General features: G+C 44.1%; 1 protein-coding gene across 1 annotated transcript in view; it reads right to left on the minus strand.

The window, feature by feature from the left end:
- The window catches only part of ABCC4 (ATP binding cassette subfamily C member 4), a 237,160-nt gene extending 215,301 nt beyond the window's left edge, over positions 1–21,859 (minus strand). The window contains exon 1 of the mRNA XM_033104819.1: positions 21,639–21,859. Coding sequence (XP_032960710.1) covers positions 21,639–21,712 — 74 coding nt within the window. The 5' untranslated portion in view covers positions 21,713–21,859. The remainder of the gene's footprint in view (positions 1–21,638) is intronic.

Raw genomic sequence — 21,859 nt, forward strand, 5'->3', positions numbered from 1 at the left:
AGAGATAGTGCAGAATATGTTATTTTCAAGATGATTATATGGTTCAGAATTGAAGAATCGGTCCAGAGAGTTTGATGATTATATTCAAAATATGATTTTAAAAAGTAGTCAAACTGCAAATGCCCCATAAAACAGATAAATGGCTAAAACATATTGACATGATAGAATATTTTAGAGCTGTTTTAAAAGACAAACATAGGACCTGGGTTACCAAAAGGTATTGTTTATATTAAATAATACTGCATTTTAAAAAGAAGAGTGTGAGCTCATCTAAGTGTGCACAGACTAATTAAAACTACAAAAAAAAAATATACTACAGGTATACCAGTGAAGATTTAAAAGAAATACAGACCATGACAAGTTTAAAGTTGATTATTAGTTCTTTTTGAGGGAAAGGAGGGACTTGTAATTGGGACAGAACACTTTTGGGGAGGGGGTTCCTGGCAAAATCTTATTTTATGACCTGGCTGCTGGTAAAAAGGGTGTTAATCTTGTAATAATTCTCTAAGCTATGCCTTTGTTTTGTATAATATTCAATGCCTGTTTTATAATATAAAGGTTAAAAAAATGTGACACTAAATGAGAGGTACAACAAATAATTTAACTGTGTATATGCACATATTCATACAGTAACCATTTCTTAGAAATACTTGTGAAAATTACATTAATAACAAATATGTACGGTGACTTTTAAAAAGTGCATTTTGCTACCCTCCATTGAAAACAAAAGCAGCAATGAAACACCATTTGTATTCATTTGTTAGAGCTGCCACAACACAATACCACAGACTGAGTGGCTTAAACAACAAATTTATTTTCTCCTTGTTTTGAAGGCCAGAAGTCCAAGATCAAGGTGTCAGCAGGGTTGGTTTCTCCTGAGGCCTCTCTCCTTAGCTTGCAGATGCTTCCCTGTCTTCTGTGCGTGTACACCCCTGGTGTCTGTGTGTCCGAATTTTCTCTTCAGTCGTATTGGATTACGGCCCATGTGAACAGCCTCATTTTAACTTAACCACCTCTTTGAAGGCCCGATCTCCAAATACAGTCACATTCTGAAGTGCTGGGCATTGGGGTTTCAACATGAATTGTGGAGGGACACGAGCCCATAACATTATTTATTCTTCACTCATCAAACTTGGACACTTCACATCCAGGATAGGAAGTGAGTAGGAATAGAATCGAGGCAAGACTGGCCATGAGTTGGTAACTGTGGACACTCACAGACGGGTCATCAGGGGTTCATTATACCACATGTATAATACTGGGGGTGCCAAATAAATGTATGCAAGTGGCCACTTTGGTCAACATTGCTCAAGCCGTAGTTCACCGTAATCAGAAGTGTCTGGACGCTGATGGTCACCACTTTGAGCACCTCTTGCAATTGCAGAAGTCAAACGTGACTTGTATTCATCTTTCGTTATTGGTATATATTGTGTATTACAATTTTAATAGTTTCTTCTTTCTTAATATGTGTATACATTTTTTTGCACCCTCTGGATGTACACACGCATATGCTTGTCATTTTCCGTCATAAAAGGGAAGAGAGGAAGAGAGGAAAGGAGCAAGACTGGGGTGAAATCCACACCTGTATAGGTCTCAGAAGTTGGGTATTTGATAAGCATGTTGGGTGTTTTTTCTTTAAGAGTGGACAGTTACCCAACCATTAACATTGGTGTTATCCATCATTAGAAATAAAATTAGTATCTTTTCCTCTAGTCAGCAACGAGTAACATTTTTAATTTTTTAATTAATATAGTGATTAAGAAAAACAAACTGAAAAGGAGTAGGGAAAGGAAAGGCAGGCATAAGACTGACTGCTGAACGACACCCATAGCTTAGCTCACTTAATCCATTCCTTGGCCCATTTGTGAGTCTGGTTCTTCCTTCTCCCTTATTCCCGGCACATGGTTTGACTGTTTGCTAGATCCCTTGCAGTTAGGTGAGACCACATTGCACTGAAGAAGAAGGGATATGTGCCACTCACGTGGAAGACCCAGGCCTTAGAACTATGAGCACACGTCCCCCACACGCTCCTCTTCCCACCCTCAGGACCTAGAAGACATAGCAACCCAGCTTCAACCAAGCCCAGCTTCAACCAAGCACATCGCAACAGGAGACTTGCCGAGGTCCATGCATATGAATCACCTGGAGATTTTGTTAAAATACAAATTCTGGGTTGGGGACTGAGACTCCGCATTTCTCCCATGCTTTAGGTGATGGCAGTGTGGCTGGTCTGCAGACCACAGTTGGGGTATCAAGTCTCTAGGCAGAGCCACCCACCAAAGAGGTTCCCATTTCTGATTCCTCAGAGATCGCGGTCATATGATGAGCAGTGGAAGACACACCAAAAAAGACCCAACCAGAAATAGCCAGCTGGCTTTTCTCTCTTGACCCCATAACAAAGTTTAACTCAGACCTAGGATTAATTCCAGTCTTAAAGCGCAGCTAGCAAGTGAATCCGCAGACAGCTGCACACAGATTACATGAGTGTGTGCAATGTGATATGAGTTGGCTGGGTTCTATCAAAAACAGTATCTTCCACCCTGAGTCAGGATGGAGCTGTAAACAGAGAGATCTCCAAAGGCAGTGGCCACTGCCACATCACGAGAACAGCGACCACTGGCCTAGGAGTAGAGGGCAAGAAGGTCACACGTGGGTCTTGGGTCCACACAGGCCCTCACCCACCATGCTGTGCTTCCGTAGGAGCCCATGTGGAGGTTGTTTACTCTCCAAGACCACAGCTATGATTAACAAATCATTAGTCTATAAAACCTCAGCAAATATTTGCATCACCTTAGCCCTCAACATCCTAACAGTGTGTCTATAAAACCTGCATACAAATAGCACCATATCTGTCCCAAACTTACAGAAAGCAGATGAGAACTTGCCAGTAACCCCCAAGGACACTGAGGTGCTCTAGTTTGCAGTGAAACTTTCTTGGGTTTAAGTTTACTTTAACGGTATGTTCCTTTTCTATTTACATAACAGACATTGAGCCTAATAGAAACAGAGCACACAATGTGACACAGCTTGTCATGAAACTGGAGGAGGGAACACACTTGAAGAAGGCAGTTGGTTACACTGTTATGGTTTAAGTTCAAGTAAATAACTACTAACGCTGTGGAGCCTAGTTTTTAATTTAATTTTAATAATGTCACTGCCCTACATTCTTGGGAGAAAAAGCAAAAGGGTTAAATTAATAAGCACTGATTTGAGTCCATATTTCTGGCAATTATCCATGATCTAATAACTGAAACTACTTCAGCTCCATCAACAAAACACACAAGGCCCTCGCAGTTTTGAAGCAGAGTGAACGTGTGACAGAAAAATCCCCAGTGCCCCTGCTGGCTTTGAACGTGAAACCACTCTTCCACACCAAATTAGTCCCTCTCGCTGACTGTCCCTTCCACGTCTATTCTAGGCGACTCTTGTTACTCTCGGCGAGATATGGAACGTGGAATTTGTCGGCCACATTCTGACAAGCAAAAACAATTTATACCAAAAAAAAAAAAAAAGACCAGGGTACCAAATTGTACATACATTATTGAGGACAGCTGTCTAAAATGATAATACCAATTTAAAATGTAATAACCTTTCTGTTCTGCCTGTTATCCGGAGTTAAGAAGGAAAAGCTAATTATAAATCATACACTTTTCTATTTGGGCAATACTATGCCAATGGGACAGTTTTTAGGAAAATTCCAGCTGAACTATTTCATTCTTTGAAGCATTAGGTCAATTATGCACATAGTACCAATCCTCAGCTTGAATAGCGGCATATTCAGACAGAACAAAAACATTCTTTGAAAAGCCTCTGTACAAGGTCTTTTAAAGGGTTTACTTGGTAGGAATTAAATCAAGAGAGGGAAAACTCCATAGTGAATCTTAGGAGCCGCTCAAATAGCACTCTTAATAATCTTGAAATCTCGCATTCACTTTGAAAAATATTTCCTAAAAGCTCGCAGAGATTGGGGGGAAAAAAAACAAACCTGAAAACTACACAAACAGGTTTTGTAGGACAGCAAAGAGAATGTTCTGTAGACACAGTTAACATATAACCTGTCACTCCCAGCTCTGCACCTGTCCTCTAGCACCCCAGTCCTAAACCACTCCCGCGGTTCTGGCGGTTCTGGATGCCGTTTTCAAGCTAACCCAATTCCCTCCCAAAAGCCTCTTTTCTCCTCGCCCCTCCATGGAGCTCACCCCATCAGAAGACAGGGAGAGATGAAGGGAAGACAGACCACCCTCACACACACAAGGGTCAAGAATGGTGAAAGGGCAACCCTTCAATCCCCAGCTGTGTACCCCAACAGCCACCTCCTCTTTCTGCCTCCAAAGAGGCCACAGCCAAGTGGGGTCTTCCCCCCTCACCCCCACGAAGCAGCCCTCTAAGCACAGCATGTGCTTTAACACCTTTATTAATAAAAAAGGATGCAACCTACAATTCACTTTTCTTGCACCAGGAACTTCAGCAACAGGACTGGAGGAAAAAAGGAATAAATTACAACATTTACTAATACAAATTAACTCTTAAGCACTTGCCCACCATGTAACCGGCACTCTTCTAAATTCCAAGCCACAGATACCGTGTCTTATGGAGCTCACATTCAGGAAGGGAAGGCAACCAAACGAAAAAGACAGGTTCAAAACAATGATATCAACCAGACAGAAAATAAAATAGGAACACATGGCAGAGGGTGGGGGCGACTCCTTTAGATGGGATGAGAAGGACGAGCTCATGGAGGAGGCCAGGTGTGGCCCAAGACTCGAAAGATGGGAGCAGGTTCAGCATGTTCCAAGAAAAGAGAAGGGCAAGTGCAGAGCCCCAAGGCCTGAAGCACTTAGAGAAAAATCCTGAAATATTAAGTATTTGCCTCTAATTCAGCGGAGATCATAAAGAATGCCCTGTAGATGGGAGTGAACCAGAGAACCAGGGAGAGGTAGCTGGGCTTCGGGTTAATGGAGAAAAACAGTAAGTGTGGCTCTTCTTCTTCCATCCACATTAATACTAACATGGTCAATTGATGAAAAAAACTGGCTCAGATTGGAACTGGGCCAAGATCACACCGCTGTTCATCAGTAAGGCAGTCACCGTATAGAGTACGAACTCACCCTCGCTAGGATCTGGCTTCCTCAGCTTCTGCCTGTCTCAGCAGACCCCAAGGGTACAGAGCCACCCAGGCCTCTCATAGCCCTTGCCCACTCCTTCCCCTAGCCCACCCCAAAAGCACTGGAAGCAGCTTATCGGCTAAGCTAGCTAACACAGTGAAGGTCCGTGCCGTCTCAGGGGTCTTCCAGCCTCTCCATCCAGGACTTCCCTGGTTCCCGGAAAGCTCACCATGGTCCCCCGGTCTTGGCTTTCTGTTCAGCCCCCTCTCCCTGCCTCACACCTTCGAAGCTAAGTGCTCATTTACAACTGCCTTCACTGGCTGGACTCACACACATCTTCAGGAGACCCCTTTAGGTATGGTCCCTCCAGCTGCACAAACTGGACCACAAGTGAGAGACGTTCCAGTAAGCGTCAATATTCTCCCAGCTCCCAGCAGACCAACCACGCCACACTCCCACCACCTGGCCTGCCAGCTATCATCTCAAGAACCATACACTCTCCCGGTAGCTTTCACAGTCGTCATTCTTCCATACCAAAGCCCACGTCAGGGGTTATTTTCTCAGGACACCCATTCAGGTGGGGATAGTAATAGTTTTCACTAATCATTACTCTTAGTAAAAGTTTAATAAATATTGACATCCCCCTGTCCACAGTTCCTGCCCGTGCTTCACAGATGTGGGAAAAGGCATGTTTTATGGAATATGAACTGCAGCTCAGTTGGAGTGATGTTACTTATCATCCAACCTAAGATACTCTTAGGAATAAAATGGGGTACCAATAATAATTGCAATATGATATGGGGTGTAAACCAGGACAGTCTGAGCAAACCTAGAGTTACAGCCACCTGGTACAAGTGAAAAGAAAAAAAAAAAAGAAAGAAAAACTCACAAGAGCTCTATGACCTTAGAAAATCAAAAATTTTACCATGAGAGCTGGCCCAGTGGCTCAGGCGGTTGGAGCTCCATGCTCCTAATTCCGAAGGCTACCGGTTCGATTCCCACATGGGCCAGTGGGCTCTCAACCACAAGGTTGCCAGTTCAATTCCTCGAGTCCCGCAAGGGATGGTGGGCTCCGCCCCCTGCAACTAAGATTGAACACGACACCTTGAGCTGAGCTGCCGCTGAGCTCCCACATGGCTCAGTTGGTTGGAGCGTGGGCTCTCAACCACAAAGTTGCCGGTTTAACTCCCGCAAGGGATGGTGGGCTGCGCCCCCTACAACTAGCAACGGCAACTGGACCTGGAGCTGAGCTGCGCCCTCCACAACTAAGACTGAAAGGACAACTTGACTTGGAAAAAAAGAAAAAAAAAGTCCTGGAAGTACACACTGTTCCCCAATAAAGTCCTGTTCTCCTTCCCCAATAAAATCTTTAAAAAAAAAAAATTTTTACCATGAATCTGATTTCATATCAAATCAAGATGTGGTTTTTCTTTCCCCTTTTTTGTGGGGGCCGGGGGATAGGAAGAGGGCTGCCACACCAAATCATTTCCTTCCCAAATAATGAGATGAGTACAACACACAGAACCACAGCCTGTTAGGAGAACCTGGATATAAGGAACACAAACCCCTCTACAATCTAACCAAATGCTAAAATTGTTAGGAACCAGGGGACACTTCAGAAGTAAAGACTGGGCGTGAACATTGACACCAGATTGCTAAGCCTAGCAAAAGAAGTCTTCACCCGCAGTGCGATATGCTTTTGGAGGTACACTTCTTAAGGACGGGAAAGAGAATTTCTGCACAAACTAAAACATGATGTGGTTTTACAAGCGCCAACTGTTCCATGAAGCCTTTCCTGGATTACACCGGCTCCTCCAGCAAACACTCATCTGAATGGAACTCACCTCTCTCTGCCTTCCAAGGACCTTTGCATGGACCTTTCAACATTTGAAGCTGGGAATCAGACAGCCCGGGCCCACCCACCCCAACTTCCCCACCCCACCCACCCCCATACACACACACACACACACACACACACACACACACACACACACAGTTACTAAGTTGTGTTGCTTTGGACCCAGAATTGAACCTTTCCACACCTCAGTTTCCTCAGCTAGAGGCAATGAAAGTGGCCACACTTGGCAAAGCATTTACAAATGTTAAATGTAACATTCTACCTTGTGTGATAGGAATTGCGTAATAAGGTAGAAAACTATTCATGAAAGTCTCAGTGGTCAGAACAGCACGGGGGGGACACTGTCTTTTACTTCAGTGAGGAAGTGGAGGTGAGAGAGAAAGACGGAGGGGATGGGGACAAGGCCCTCCCCCACCGATCATCAACCAAAATCTTCAAAAATCCCCAAACCTCAATGCGCATGGATTTTTGTGGAAACAAGTACATGGAGCTGACTTTCTGAGCAGGGGAGTAGGGAGAGAAGAGAGAGTTCAAGAGAACACAGGAGAAGGCGTGAGCATGAGGTCTAAAAAGCACAGAACTGGCAGGAAGCACTGACCGGGACCTCCAGCCAAGCTCCCCAGCTTCCAGGGAGCCACAGGGCCCCGCTGAGGCGGCTGCTGTGTTTCCTGCCCCACGACTACCACCCTGGAAAGACACACTGGCCTCACTCACGTCTACATTCTCCACATGCTTGGCATAGTCAGTCCTTCAACATACAAGGTGCTGCATCAGTTTTCATGTTCACCTCTTCCTTCCTTGAAATTCTTGCCAGGAATTCCATCTAAATATTTGAGAGGGAGGAAACTACATACTGGATTTGAACCAGACCTTCTGTCTGTGTGACCCTGGGATAGTTTCCGTCAACCTGCCTAGGCCTCTGTTTTACACATGTCACCAACTTCCCCAAGTAAAACTTTCCAAGAGAATTAGCCTGAGATGACAGGGAATCAGAATGGCTAAGCCTGTCTCCGGTTCATCTAAAAGTTGCCAGTCGGAGTTCATTTTTAACCAATGTCAACAACCCTCACCCAGTGCCTTTTCCACAGACTAATACATTCAGTGGAATGTATTGCTGCTGTTTAAACGCTTTGTTCTGCCCTCTATAAAAAACCACCAATTCCCAGAAATCAAAGGCGATTAATTCCCTTTTCTATGTTTGCAAATGGGCTGCTCTGTGGGATTCCTTCCTGCTGCACCTCATCCTTCCTGGAAGGGTTTCTTAGAAAATGTGCTTCCCTGTTACAAGAAAGATATCCCTCCCGAACTGTGGAGAAGAGGCAGCCCTGTGGAATTTCCCTTCCCAAGACTTCAATTCCCGTTCTGAGTGGCTCCTAGCTGAAATGACCAAAATCCACTGATTTGGGGGGGGGGGGGGGTCCTAACTTGGCTTACTCAAAGGGACTAATTTTCTCTTTAAAATGTTTGTCTTCAGGAAAAACTTGCAGTACATTATATTCTAAAGGGGAAAAGGAAAGAAAGTGTTGAGTTTGCCTGAGAGAACAATAAAGCCACCTCCTTTTCTGGCTATTAATATTGGATACACTAAGGACTTACATGGGGTTTTCCCAAAAACAAAATAATTCGGTAAATTTGCATGTAGATTGTAAAAGAGCAAGTTCAGAGCATGAGTCTGGGTTACCTCACAGCCTGAAAGACCAGAATTTACACTGGATAGCCTTATGCCAAAGATGCAACCGCCTGGTGATGGGGACCTAACAGCAACAATAAGTGATCTGTTTTCAAGAGCAATAATTGTACCTGGGAACACCCACACTGCCTGTCCAGGGACAGAACGTGTTCTCCTCTGCAAAGCACTCTGAAGGGTTTATGGGGATTGGCTTCACATTTGAAGAGTGGATTTTACCTGAATTCAACTCAAAACACATGAGGCAGATCTATAATGAGCAGGTCGAGGCGAGGGCAAGGCTGTGGGGTCAGAATCCTTGGTGAGTTCAGTCTAACAGAGGACAAACTACCACAGTACAAAGCAGCTCTGATCAATGACAGCCAACGGCACTAACCAAGGCCTCTGTGGGGCACGGGGACCCTTCAGTCTGCTCAGGCTACCATAACAAAGTGCACAGATGGGGGCGCTTAAATGACAGAAATTTATTCTCAGAGTTCTGCCAGCTAAAAGTCTGGAGATCAAGGTGTCTGGGGCCTAATGGAAAGAGGGAAGTTGCAGGAGAAGCTGACGAGCAATTTCAGCCAAACGGCACTGCTTTCCAGAAATTTCTGGCAGATGTAGTAACACCACCTTATAATCTTCAAAGTGCTTCCACCAATAGCTACCCCGTTCTTAGGATAAATTACATTTCCCCTTGTTGCTTTCTTTTTAATAGATCTTAATTTCTTAGTTTCTCCAGAGCAGTTACTAACAGGTCACTTTTCCATTCATCAGAGATGGACATTACACATCTTACACGTCCCTGCTGACTTGCCCTCCTTGATTTAAGTGAGGGAGAAAACCAGTGGATAAAATTTTATTAGCTTATTACACTTAAATAATTCTTGGAACACACCATGAGGTTTAATTTTTTCAGCTTGTACAAGAGGCTTCCATAGCCCGGAGTAGGTAAGCGTCTTCTTGCCTAAGGTCAGAGCTAACAAGTGCAAGATCAGGGACCAGGACCTGGGTCTTCTGGCTCCAGTCTGATGCTCTCCAAAATACCCAGCTTGCTTCTATCTAAGGTAGAGGTGTCAGCAATTCCAAATTAGAAAAGAGTCACTAGTGTCTCCCCGATCCCTGCACACAGCAAGTCCCGTTCCTCCCCCATCACTTGCTGAGTCCCCATAGGGACAAATAAGACCCACTCTGCCAGTTGTTCTCATGCTTTGAGAGGAACCTGAAAAGACTCACGTAATAACTTATTCAGTCTCTGAATAAGCCTAGTAAGTGTGACATGTTCAGCTAGGCATGGAGAGATAAAGATGTAAAAGACATTGGTTTCTGCCCTCAAAGAGCTAGCAATTTATTTTTTTTTAAGTCACATGAATAAAGACTTAAATAACATTAGACCATTTAAAACAATAAAAAATAAAAGGATGAACTTTGGAGTACTCCCCAATGTACTCAATTAATGATAGCCTACTATGCAGCAGTTATTTACAGGTACTATACCAGATAACATCTATTAAAAATGCATTATCCTTTTTTACAGGTGAACAAGCTGTGTTGCTCAATGAACACTCAGAATTCATATAAATGCCACCTCTGGATTCTGTGACACTGAGACACCTCCAGGCCAAGCCTAAAGTTTTAGGCTATGGATGACTCTCCCTTCTACTAATTTACAACAAGACAGAAACCTTTCACACCATGGAGAGAAAAACTGCGCAAGAGCACACTGCCTAACGGGGGAAGGATCACGTCAGCAGGAAAAATTAAAAGTAGTAGCCAGTTGGATTTATCACATAATCTTAGTCACATCCTGACCAATAAAGCCCACCAATAAAAGTCTGGAGATGAAAGCAGTTTATTAGGTAAGCACTTTTCTACTCACGAGCTTTTGATTGGCAAGTGTGATATTTCTACCCAGTGACCCCCGTAAACTCAATCAATCCAGGCATTCTTGTCTGACCAGGGAAGGGCAGAAAGAGGACATGGAGACCTCAGCTCATGCTCTGGAATGTGTCAGACCTGACTCAACTCGGAGTGTCAGCATGTCTACACCTGGGTAAAATGAGGACGAGGCCAGCTGCCACAAGAGATGACTACAAGAACCCAAGGACCAAGGGCCTCGAAGATCTCTGCACACAGCAAGTCCCCTTCTTCCCTCATCATTTGCTGAGTCCCCATAGGCATGAATAAGCCCTGCTGTGCCACTTCTTATGCTTTGAGAGGAACCTCGTTAGGGTGGGAATAAGGGTAGTTCAAACCCCTTGGCCAGAAAAATGAAAATATGCACAGAAATGTGTGTATGAACCTTTGGGAAGCTGTTAATCAGTTGTTCTTAGTCTTCAATGTCCGTCTCATAGGGAACCTTTTAAAAATACTGATGCCTGCATTCTACCCCCAGAGATGATTCAAACAGGCCTATGGAGGGACCAGGCATTTGAATTTGATGGCTGCCCAGGTAATTCAATCGTAGTGAGGTTGAAAAACCGCTGTGTAATAACTTAGACAAAATACTAGAGCTAGCAAGATTAATATAAATCATAGTCAATAGTTTGAAGAAGGCAATTTGCAAGTATGTTTAGGAAAGACAGCACCAAAAGCCAGCCTGTGCTCATTAAGAGGAAATCTTGCCAATCTAACCTCAATTCTTTTCTTTGTAGGGGTAGAGAATGACTGCCCGGTAGATACAATACCCTGGACAGATGGCACAACCTCTCCCAGCACCTGTGGCCGAGTAAATCTATTGCCCGAGGTATTCATTAGCAGACTGGCCACAACCTGGAGGACAGTCCCAGGACCTGTCCTTTCTGGTGTTCACACTACAGACATTTTCAAATAACTTTCAATAGGCAACAATGAGGTGCCAAACTTTGACATCAAAAAAGTGAACTTAAATAGGGATAAAAGAGCAGTTTGTGTGAGGATAAACCCCGTGGACTGTGAGGTCAGTTAACTGTGTATGCCTTACCACTGATGCCCAAATTTTATCTCCAGCCCAGACTTCTTCCCTGAGCCCGACTCATGACCAAGCAATTGCATGACCAATTGAGTCGCAGGCATCTCAAACTTAACATGGTCAAAACCAAACTCCTGGTCTTTTCCAACTCATTCCGCCTGCAGGCTTTAGCATCTTATCTAATGGTGACTCCATCCTTTCAAGTGCGGCCAAAACCATGGAGGCAAATTTGACTCTCTCTTCCTCTCAAATCCCACAGTGTCTAGCATCAAAGATCCCCAGCTCCATTTTCCAATAAGCTCTTCCCTGAATCCAACTACTCACAACGGCCACTCTACTATCCTGGTCAAAGCCACTACCATCTCCTACCAGTCTCCCTGCATCCATCTGCCCATGACTTTCTTTGGTCTATCCACAACACAACAGCCAAAATGATCTTACTAAATCCTGAGCAGACAATGTCCTATCTCTTCTCAAAACTTTTCAGTGGTCCCCACTTCCTTGCAGGTAAAGCCCAAGTCCAACGGCCAGCAGAGTCCTCAAGATATCTCTGCTCTTGCACTGGCCGTTCCCCCAGCGTGTGCACGACTCATTCCCTCACCTCTGTGAGGTTCTCCCTGGGCACCCTGCCTCCAAGTGTCATCTCCCTTCCCTATACACACACTCCTAACCCCTTTCCCTGCCTTATTTCTTCTCCTTAACACTTATAACTAACATACTATATTGTACTTATTTATCTTGTTTAGTGTTTGTTCTCTCACTAGAATTTAAGTCCCATGAAGGGAGGGACTGTTAGCTATTTTGCTCACTGCTATATCCCAAATGTCTAGAACAGGGGTAGGCAAAGATTTTCTGTGAAGAGCTAGATGATAAATATTTTAGGCTTTGCAGGTCATACAGTCTCTGTTGCAACTACTCAACTCGACTGTTGTAACCCACAGACAATATATAAATGAATGAACAGGTTGTGTTCCAATAAAACTTTATTTACAAAAACAGACAGTAGGATGGATTTGTCCAGGGGGTCGTATGGATTTGCCAACTCCTGGTCTAGAACATTACCTGGAATGCAGCAAGCACTCAAAACTGTTAAATTGTCAAAGCAGTAGTTAGTTAAAACATCACCTCTGGCCACATCAAATGCGGAATACCATGTCTAGTTAGAGATGCCACATTACAAAAATGATATTGATAAACAAAAGAGCATTCAATCAAACGGAAGAGGGTCTAAAAACCTTGCCATTTAAAGGCAGAATGGAACTGGAGACAACTTTCTGAAAGACAAGATTTAACGGGTCCATGTTAGCTGTCTTTGAATACCAAAAGCTCATCATATAAAGTATGAGAGTCAACCCGCTGTGTGTTGACAAAAAATAAAAAAGGAGATACAGATGGGTAGAAATTGCCTGGAAAGAAACTGGCTCAACACAAAATACTTCTGGTATTTTAATATGAAGACATAAGAATAGTCAATTTCCCCATTCCATAATGTCTACAAGGGATTCCTATTGAATATGAACTAAAACATCCCTCCCTTCCAACCCCATAATTCCATGATATTGGACATAGGACAGACAGGACCTAGCCTTGGGAAAAGCAGACAGGGACTAGCCCCACAAAGAGGCTAGCACAGAATTGGCTGCGAAACTGGGAAACAGAATAAGGAGCTAATCCAGAAACCACAGAAGGGCTACACGTGTTAAGTAGAGTACAGGTTTGGGGAGAAGGGATAAAAGAGGTCTGAAAGTTGGCATATTCATTTATACAAAATACTGGAGGATTATGACCTTGAATGACTATATCAAACATCACCAGCTAGCAGGGAGGGAGGGGCATGATGACCCAGGGGCGTCCACATTTCTCCCTGCTCTCAGGACACATGACCCCTTTTCACAATTCTGTCCTACACATGGGGAGTTATCCTATGGAGGCGTGCATTCCCCTACCCAGGATAACTCCCCACCTTCTCCATCCAACAGCTCCTCAAAACCCTCCATCGTGCACACCTTATTCATACCTCCACCACAGCACACACCCCAACGTGTTAACTCTTTCAGCAGACTAATGGACACGTGGACCACATTTTCTAGCCCCTCCCCCTTATAGTCAGAGGTGACCAAGGGCTGACCAACAGGATGTGAGTGCAAGTGATGTGTATTACTTCCACATCCGGAACATATACAACCCCTTTCCAGCTGAATAAAGATGAATCAATGGAGATGACCCAAGGACCAAGACACAACATAGCAAAAATCTGAATAAATGTGTGGTATAGTTCCCCATCCCAACTGACCCAAAATGCACTACAACATGAGAATAAATGTGCCTGTTGTTTTTTTTTTAACTAAGCCACTAAGATTTGGGGCTTGTTTTTTTCAGCAGCTAGCATTATTTACAGAACTAATACACTGACTGCCTTCCTCACCAGACTGTGAGATCTTTGGAAAGAATGACATTTTTAAGTATTTAAACCTGGCAACAAAGAAGGCACTCAAATGTTTGCTGGATGAATAATCTAAACAAAGGGGTCAAAATAGCACCCTTGGCCTCCCATTGCGCTCTCAAATAGAAATGCACTTTCAGGACTGAGAAAAGTGGCTCCCAAATCTTATCACCGGAATCACCCAGGAAGTATGTTTCAAACTTCACATTTCGGGATGTCACCTCCTGCCCTCCCCCTCAACCCGCAGAGATTATGATCCCCTGGGTTAGGAATAACACTCAGAATTTTACATTTTTAACCTCTCTGGGAGATGTTATAATAGCTTACACTTGCCAAGTAACAAGAAGAAGGTGGCAGAGCTCTCTTTTCATGTTTACTTACTGCTTATTATCTGCCAGACACTATTCTAAATGTCTCACCAGTGTTTGGTTCTTTTAATGCTCTCAACAACCCCAAGAGGTGGGTACAATGATTATTGCCCGTGGTAAAGTAAGTAGCAGCACTCAGGTTGATACCCAGGCAATCTAGCTTCAGATTGGGCTCCACTGCCTCAAACCTCGGGTAGGGCTCAGTGTAGTAGAAACGTGTCTCTGGTAATGGTGCTGGAAAAGAGATAAGGGCATCCACTGCTTGCCACACTTACTCCCACGCCCGTGGGCTCACTCACAGGCAGCTGCCTTGCACCAGTCAGCACTCCAATCCTGGCTCGGATGGCCCTGCAAAGGCAGGACAGTTACAAGATGTGCCTCACCTAATCAGAAAAGACTACCTAGTAGCTTGAGAAAGGAGGGAAGATGAGGCTTGGAAAGCAGATTCTGAAGGATCCTGAATGCCACACTGAAGAACTGCTCTTGAAAGCAGCGAGGAGGCAGCAGAGGTGTTTAAGCAAGAGGATGCCATGAACTTGTTTTAGGGGAAAAAATGGTAGCAGGAAGACCCTCTAGGAGGAAGAGACACCAAGAGCGTGAGCCGAGGTCAGAGCAGGGGTGGGGAGGGACACAAGCCCCAGGAGGGCAGATATCTTTGTGTGTTTCCTTCTCTGTGGATCCCACACACTTAAGTTCAGGAAACCTCTGCTGAATGAATGAATGACTCCTAGAGTATGTTTAAAGTTGAATCAACAGGATGTGATGTCAGCAAATGAGGATGAAGAAGAACTGACAGGTTCACACCTTAAGAACTATATGGAAATGATGCTAGCAACCTACATGGCAATTCAGGAGGCAGCATAATGAAGAGAAGGTAGGAAAACATGCTTCGGAGGCATGCATATGTAAAGAGCATATTCATTCAATAACATGTCTTTTAAGTGTCTGCTGTATAAAGTCAGCATCTTCATTTTTTCATTCGGTCAACCATTTACCTGTCAGAGACAGAGCCAGGCAGACAGGAGCCTGAGCACTGCCAGCTTCCAAGTGTGCTGAGGATGTTGGTGAAATCCCAGCTGGGACTGAGCCCGCGTAGGTATGAGGCTCCTGACAAAAATGCCCAACCTCTCTGGACCTGGATTTCTTCATTTGTGAAATAAGTATTCACAGGATGTCTGCCTCATAGGATTGCATGAGAATTAAATGAGACATTAAATGTAAAACAGCAAAATTTTGAGCCCATAGGAAGCATTCAACAGATGTTAGCATCAGCATTGTTATCTAAATGGATCCCTCAATGAGGACTAACTGCCTGCACAAATGCCTGAAGTAACTTAAAATGCAGATCCCCAGGTCCCACCCAGACCTGCCACCACTAGAATGTCTAAGGGCAGGGAGGAAGAGGGCCCTGCGTCTGCATTTTTAATAATATATCAAAAAATACTGATGAAATAGGTAGACAGGAGTTTAACATCTAAAGAAAATATTACGCTTACCCTTGCTGACGTCCATATTCAGTTATCTCTATGTATGTACATAATACAGGCATACCTTGGAGATATTGTGGGCCGTTCCAGACCACCAAGATAAAGTGAGCTGTAATCTTTTTGCTGGTGTAGAGTCGGCCTTCAGTTTGTAAAAAACCCAACACCTGTAAAGCTCAATAAAGGGAAGTGCAATAAAAGAAAGTATTTCTGTCTAGATAAAGAGATCTCATCAGGATTAATCTCTAAATGGGTCTAACACTTATCTTCCTGTCTTTAGGCATCCTCTGGCCATAATAACCCGCTGGGCTGGGTGAGTAGCATTTACTATCCTCTCCAGTCTCCCAACTTTCAGGCTCCGAGATCACTTGCAGGTAGCCACACAGAACTTGCAGGGCCGGAGATAAGACCTGAGTCCATGTATTTCCAAAGCCCAGATCTTCCCACTGCGTTACTGGCACCTCATCAACACAGAAAACAACTGCAAGGGACTGAGAGCTTAACAAAGAGGGAACCCAGGAAGCATCCTCATAGTAAAAGGGACAGGGTTCCCTGGCCTCATGAACAGATGACAGGTGAGACATACAATGGAAGCTCATGTTGTAGACGGTGCCTCTGTGCTCCACACCCCATATAGCAGGTGTCCCCTGGGAGATACACAAGGAGGGGGGGAGTCCCCTGGGAGGGTCAGAAAGGCAAATTATCCACTTGACACATCTGAATGGACAACAGTTAATACCTCTCAGGCTGACCAAATTCAGGACTAGAAGAATAAACACACATACATACACACAACGAAGAATAAACTATAGAAGATAAATATAAAATGTCACACTGTTTATTTCACTGCAGGAACTTAGTAGTAAATTGTACTACACCTTTGGGGTGTTCTACATCTTGCTTGGGGCTGCCGTTATTGTATAGAATTGCCAAAACTCATCCAACTAAACCTTAAGAAAAGGGAACAGGCTAAATGCAGAGAAAGAGCCGTGGAAAGCTCCCCCAGCCGCCCTCTACAACATTTGGATTTCCGGCTGTTAATGAAGAACAACGAGATGAATATAAGAGGTATTCCGGAAACGATTCAAAAATCCTAGTTTAAAATGAAACATTTCTATGCATTCGTAATCAATATTTACTAAGAGCCTAATACAAACAACCTCTCTTTTTTTCTTATTAAAATTTATTGGTTTGACAATCGTTAGTAAAATTACATAGGTTTCAAATGTACAACTATGTATAAATGTACATCATTTATATATCACACTGTGTGTTCACCATCCAGTCAATTCTCCTTCCATCACCATATATTTGATCCCTTCTGGCTTCATCTACCACCCCCCCAACCCCCTTACCCTCTGATAACCACTAAACTATTGTCTGTGTCTATGAGTTTTTTTCTTTATTTGTCTTGTTCCTTTGTTGCTTTCAGTTTTGTATCCCACATATCAGTGAAATCATATGGTTCTCAACTTTAACTCAAAATGGATCAAAGACCTAAACACAAGATCTGAAACAACAAACTGCATAGAATTAAACATAGGTACTAAACTTACGGACCTTGGGTTCAAAGAGGAGTTTATGAATTTAACCTCAAAGGCAAAGGAAGTAAAAGCTAAAATAAATGAATGGACTATACCAAACTAAAAAACATCTGCAGAGCAAAAGAAACCATCGACAAAATAAAGAATGGGAGAACCAATCAAACAGGAGAAGATATTTGCAAACAACGCCTCCGGTAAGGGGTTACTATCCAAAATACATAAGGAACTCATACAACTCAATAACAAAAATACAATCCAATCAAAAAATGGGCAGAGGACCTGAACAGTCATTTCCCCAATGAGAACCAACCTCTCTAAGCCACCGCAGCATTCAGCCATTTGCATTTCCCCCTTGTGTCATCAGCTTTCTCTGAGAAGTATCTCCAGAGAGTGTCATGACACCAGTAGCGGTCTCCACAACAGCATTTGCTTTTCAGCCATCGTCAGGGGAGTGAGGATTTAACCACTCTCTGATGGGCCTAATGCACCTGGCCCAAATGGCCCTCAACCCCCATCTCTGGGGACACATCCTGCATTGCTAACCCCCCTCAACCTCCTGACCTCTCCCACCTCCAGATGAGGGTGGGCAGAGGAATGCAGAACACATAACACACACCACCACCACCACCATCCCCCATGGGGCGCAAGGGGGGGAGAAGGACACCACCAAGGAGAGCCTCAGGGGATTGGGCAATCTAGTGGCTCAGCTGGACAGGGTGCACAAGCTTTGCCCCTTATTTCCAATAATGGAGAAGAGAATTATTCAATAAACCATGAGGGGAAAATGGGCTGATTTGGAAAAACATGGGGCCTATTTTATATCAAATACTAAAAGAAATTCTAGTTGCCTTTATTGTTAGAAATAAAAAGAGAAAAGAACTGAAAGAAAATGCTTATGGAGATGTAGAAGATGCTGGGATTTAAGAAAGATATATTACAAAAGCAACAGGAGAAACCAAAAAGAAAAGCTCAGTATAATTAATGGCATATGAATTTAAAACCTCTGAACTAAATTAAGAGACAAATAAGAATCTGGAAAAATGCTATTAAGCACAATTACAAGTTATTTCAAAAATATAAATGCCTCATAGGAAAAAATATCTATTAATAGACAATTCAAAGAAATACAAATAAATAGTCAATAGACATAAAAAGATCCGTCTCTATAAATCAAATACATTCAAATTAAAACTGGTATTATTTTTAACCTTAGGAAAACAAAATTTTATTCAGGTACTCCAAGTTTATAACGAAATAAGCACACAAACCCCTGTGAAAAGGGCAAATTTATCCAATCCTGTTGGAAAACAATTTGGCCTTTCATCAATTATTCTACTTCTGGGAATATAGAAAAAGGAAAGATGCACCAAAATATATGGGCTTGGATATACATTATGTCATAATACACAGAAATAAACTGTGTTCAACAAAACTGAAAGACTGCATAAATTACAATCATTAAATATGTTTTGAAGAGTATTTTATGCCATAAATGTATGTTAACCATAGGAAATTAAGAAGGAATCAGGATTCAAAACTAGTTTTATAGAAAAGATGGATGTGTGCATAAAGAGGTTTCAAGGGGAAGATTAAGAAACCACCAAAGATCAGGTGTACTTGGCTAATAGAAATAAATATCCTTATTCTTTTCTTCTTTTTCTATGGTTTTAAATTTCTTGCAGAAGTAGAAAACATATTCTTTTCAAAAATCCAAACCAATTACCAATAGCCATAATGTACAATGCCTCATAAACCCCCAAGTCCAAAATGTGCTGTGAAAAGACAAAAAACCCGGTCAGCTCACTTGTATTAGTTCGGTGCAAAAGTAACTGCAGTTTCACAGGTTAAAAATAATTGCAAACACCGCAATTACTTTTGCACTACCCTAATATTAAAGTCAATAAGCTAGTTACTGGCATCATGAAGGTAGGTAGCTAGCAGGTTCACAAGTTTATAAAGCAGATGAAATTTGAAAAGAAAAGCAAATACCCAATGAGCAGTTGAAAACTGGGTTTCTCTCTACAAGCTTGACCTTGTGCCCAGGCAGCACTTCCTGGCGGGGCTCATTTCAGCTTTCCCGCCTGCAGCCAGAGGGGCAGACAAGAAAATCACTAAAGTGCCTCAGACTTTAAAATTTCTCAAACTGCACAAGGTAAATAAACACAGGATGGAAATCATGGTCTACAACTGACTTCACAAAGGTTTGCCCCTTTTTTAAAACTGTAATACTGGAATAACTATGACAATAGTAGGAGTGGCTTAAAGCAGCGAGCCAGTCTCAACCTTCCATCAGAATTACCTTGAGAGCTAGTTTAACCCCACCCCACACGCCCAGCGTTTCTAATTTTACAGAATTGATCCGGAAAGAGTGCCCGAGAATTTGCATTGCTAACAAGACCTCAGGTGATATGGATGCTGCAGGTGTGAGCGCCATGCTTTGAGAACAGTTGCCCTAAAGCATGCTAACAGATGTTTCACGTACACCATCTCCAACAGCAAGAACTTTAAGAAAGAAAGATATGCGTGGAAGAGCGTTCTCCAAGCATTTAAAAACAAGTGTCCCAACAGGAGCAGTTCAGTACATCGCTTTCGAACACAAGCCCAGACACCAGAGTGCCCGGTTTGAGATCCTGCCTCACCATTTACTGCGTAGCTGTGTGATCCTAGGCAATTTACTCAACCTCTCTCTGCTTCAGGGCCTTCAGGTGTAAAACAGATAATAAATCCTTTCCCTCCCCCCTCCGCCCACCCCTTGGAAACCGGAAGTGGATACCTACTCAAGTCATTAATGAGTAGGTAATGCCTTGGGAGATGGGCCTCACCTTCCCATCTCCAAGTACAAACATTTCCAAAATCCACAAACAGAAGGTGCTTCCAGCATTCCTTGCCCTGCCTGAAATTAAGGAGATGTTTGCCTACTTAATTATAATTTATGGTAACCACAGCCAATATTCCTTCTTCGCCCCTTTAAGGGCCACCAAACAGTTAAGAGAGGTTCCCACAAATACTGAATACACAATCGAAGCAAGTGTAGGCGCACTCATCCCCTTGGGATCCCTTAAGCTTTCCCATTTAAAAAAGAAAAAAGAAAATATCAGAATATGTGGGAAAGATTAGGGTTGGGAAACAAAAGATCTAACAATCAACCAAGTGTGATCGAAGTCCGAAGGTTCAGGCCTGCCCAGTTAGTCGTCCCAGCTGCTAGATAGAAAACTTCAGTTAAAAGCTTCACCTCTGTGGGACATTTTTCACCTGTGTGTGTTTCCTCCCAGTGCAGGGTCCCTTTACGTGGTTTTAGGACCACAGGACTCCTGGGCAAGACTACCTGCATCAAGACCCTGGATGATTCTCTGAAGGCTAGAGATCCATGTAAGACCTATCCCCAAAGTAGTCCTCAAAGGTATAAGTAGAAATATTCTCAACAGGAAAGGAGCTGGTCAAAGACGTACTCCAGTCATGGCTGTGTCCCAGGCAAACGCAAACCGTGTTCAAGAACAGTGTCCTCATTCATTAAATAATAATTTTTGACCCATTTGAAATTTGCCACAACTAGGTACTAGGACATACATGAAGAGAGAACGCGCGGGAGATAGAGACATGGTCACAGACGCGGGCACAGGGGGAGCCCACTAGAGTTGAAATGCAGCTGTAATATAAGAAATATAGGAAGAGGTGGGGACACTACCGGGAGATGGCAATGGTCCAGGGCACTAATTAGACTTTGGCTGAAATTAGATAAAGAAAGCTGTCCATATGCTGCTTGCTTAGAAAGAAAGGGGTACAGCTTTCGTTCAAAACTGCGAATCCCTGAGCAGTAGGGGGAAAAAAGACCAAGAGGGCCTCGGGCGGGGGCGGGGGCGGGGGGGGGCGGGCAGTCCGTTTTCCTGTTGGGCAGATTGCCCCCAAACAGCCTCAGTTCTACTCCTCCGCGTCTCGAGCACTGAATGCTCGCGGGGCCGCGAGTGGCAAGGCACCGAGACCCTGCGCCCCCCCCACCAGATAGCGGGGTCCCCCTCCCCGCCCTACTCCCGCCCACCCCGCGCGCGGGGCGCAGGCGGGGACCACACAGCCAGCGTGGGGCAGCCCCACCCGCGGAAAGAAGCGCCGGGGAAAAGCCATCCCTGGTCCAGACCCTCGATCCCCCACCCCAAAAGACGCCGGCAGCGTCAGGCACCCGCGCGGCAGCGGCGTGGTGTTGCAGATTGGGCCGGGGCGCTCACCAGAATAACACGCGCGAGCAGAGATTCGCGCCCTGCAGCGGGTTGGGCTTCAACTCCGGGTACACCGGCAGCATCTTGCCAGCCAGGGCGGCAGAGAGTCGGGATCGCGCTGCTCCGGCAGCGGTACCGTTTCCGCTGCTCTTGGAGGCGCCGGCGGGGATGCTAGAGCTCCAGCTGCCGCGCCGGTCCACACGGCTGGAGCAAGAGAACCACCCGCTTCC

The sequence above is a fragment of the Rhinolophus ferrumequinum genome, chromosome 4 (genome assembly GCF_004115265.2).
Source record: "Rhinolophus ferrumequinum isolate MPI-CBG mRhiFer1 chromosome 4, mRhiFer1_v1.p, whole genome shotgun sequence".
In the NCBI taxonomy this organism is placed as follows: Eukaryota; Metazoa; Chordata; class Mammalia; order Chiroptera; family Rhinolophidae; genus Rhinolophus; species Rhinolophus ferrumequinum.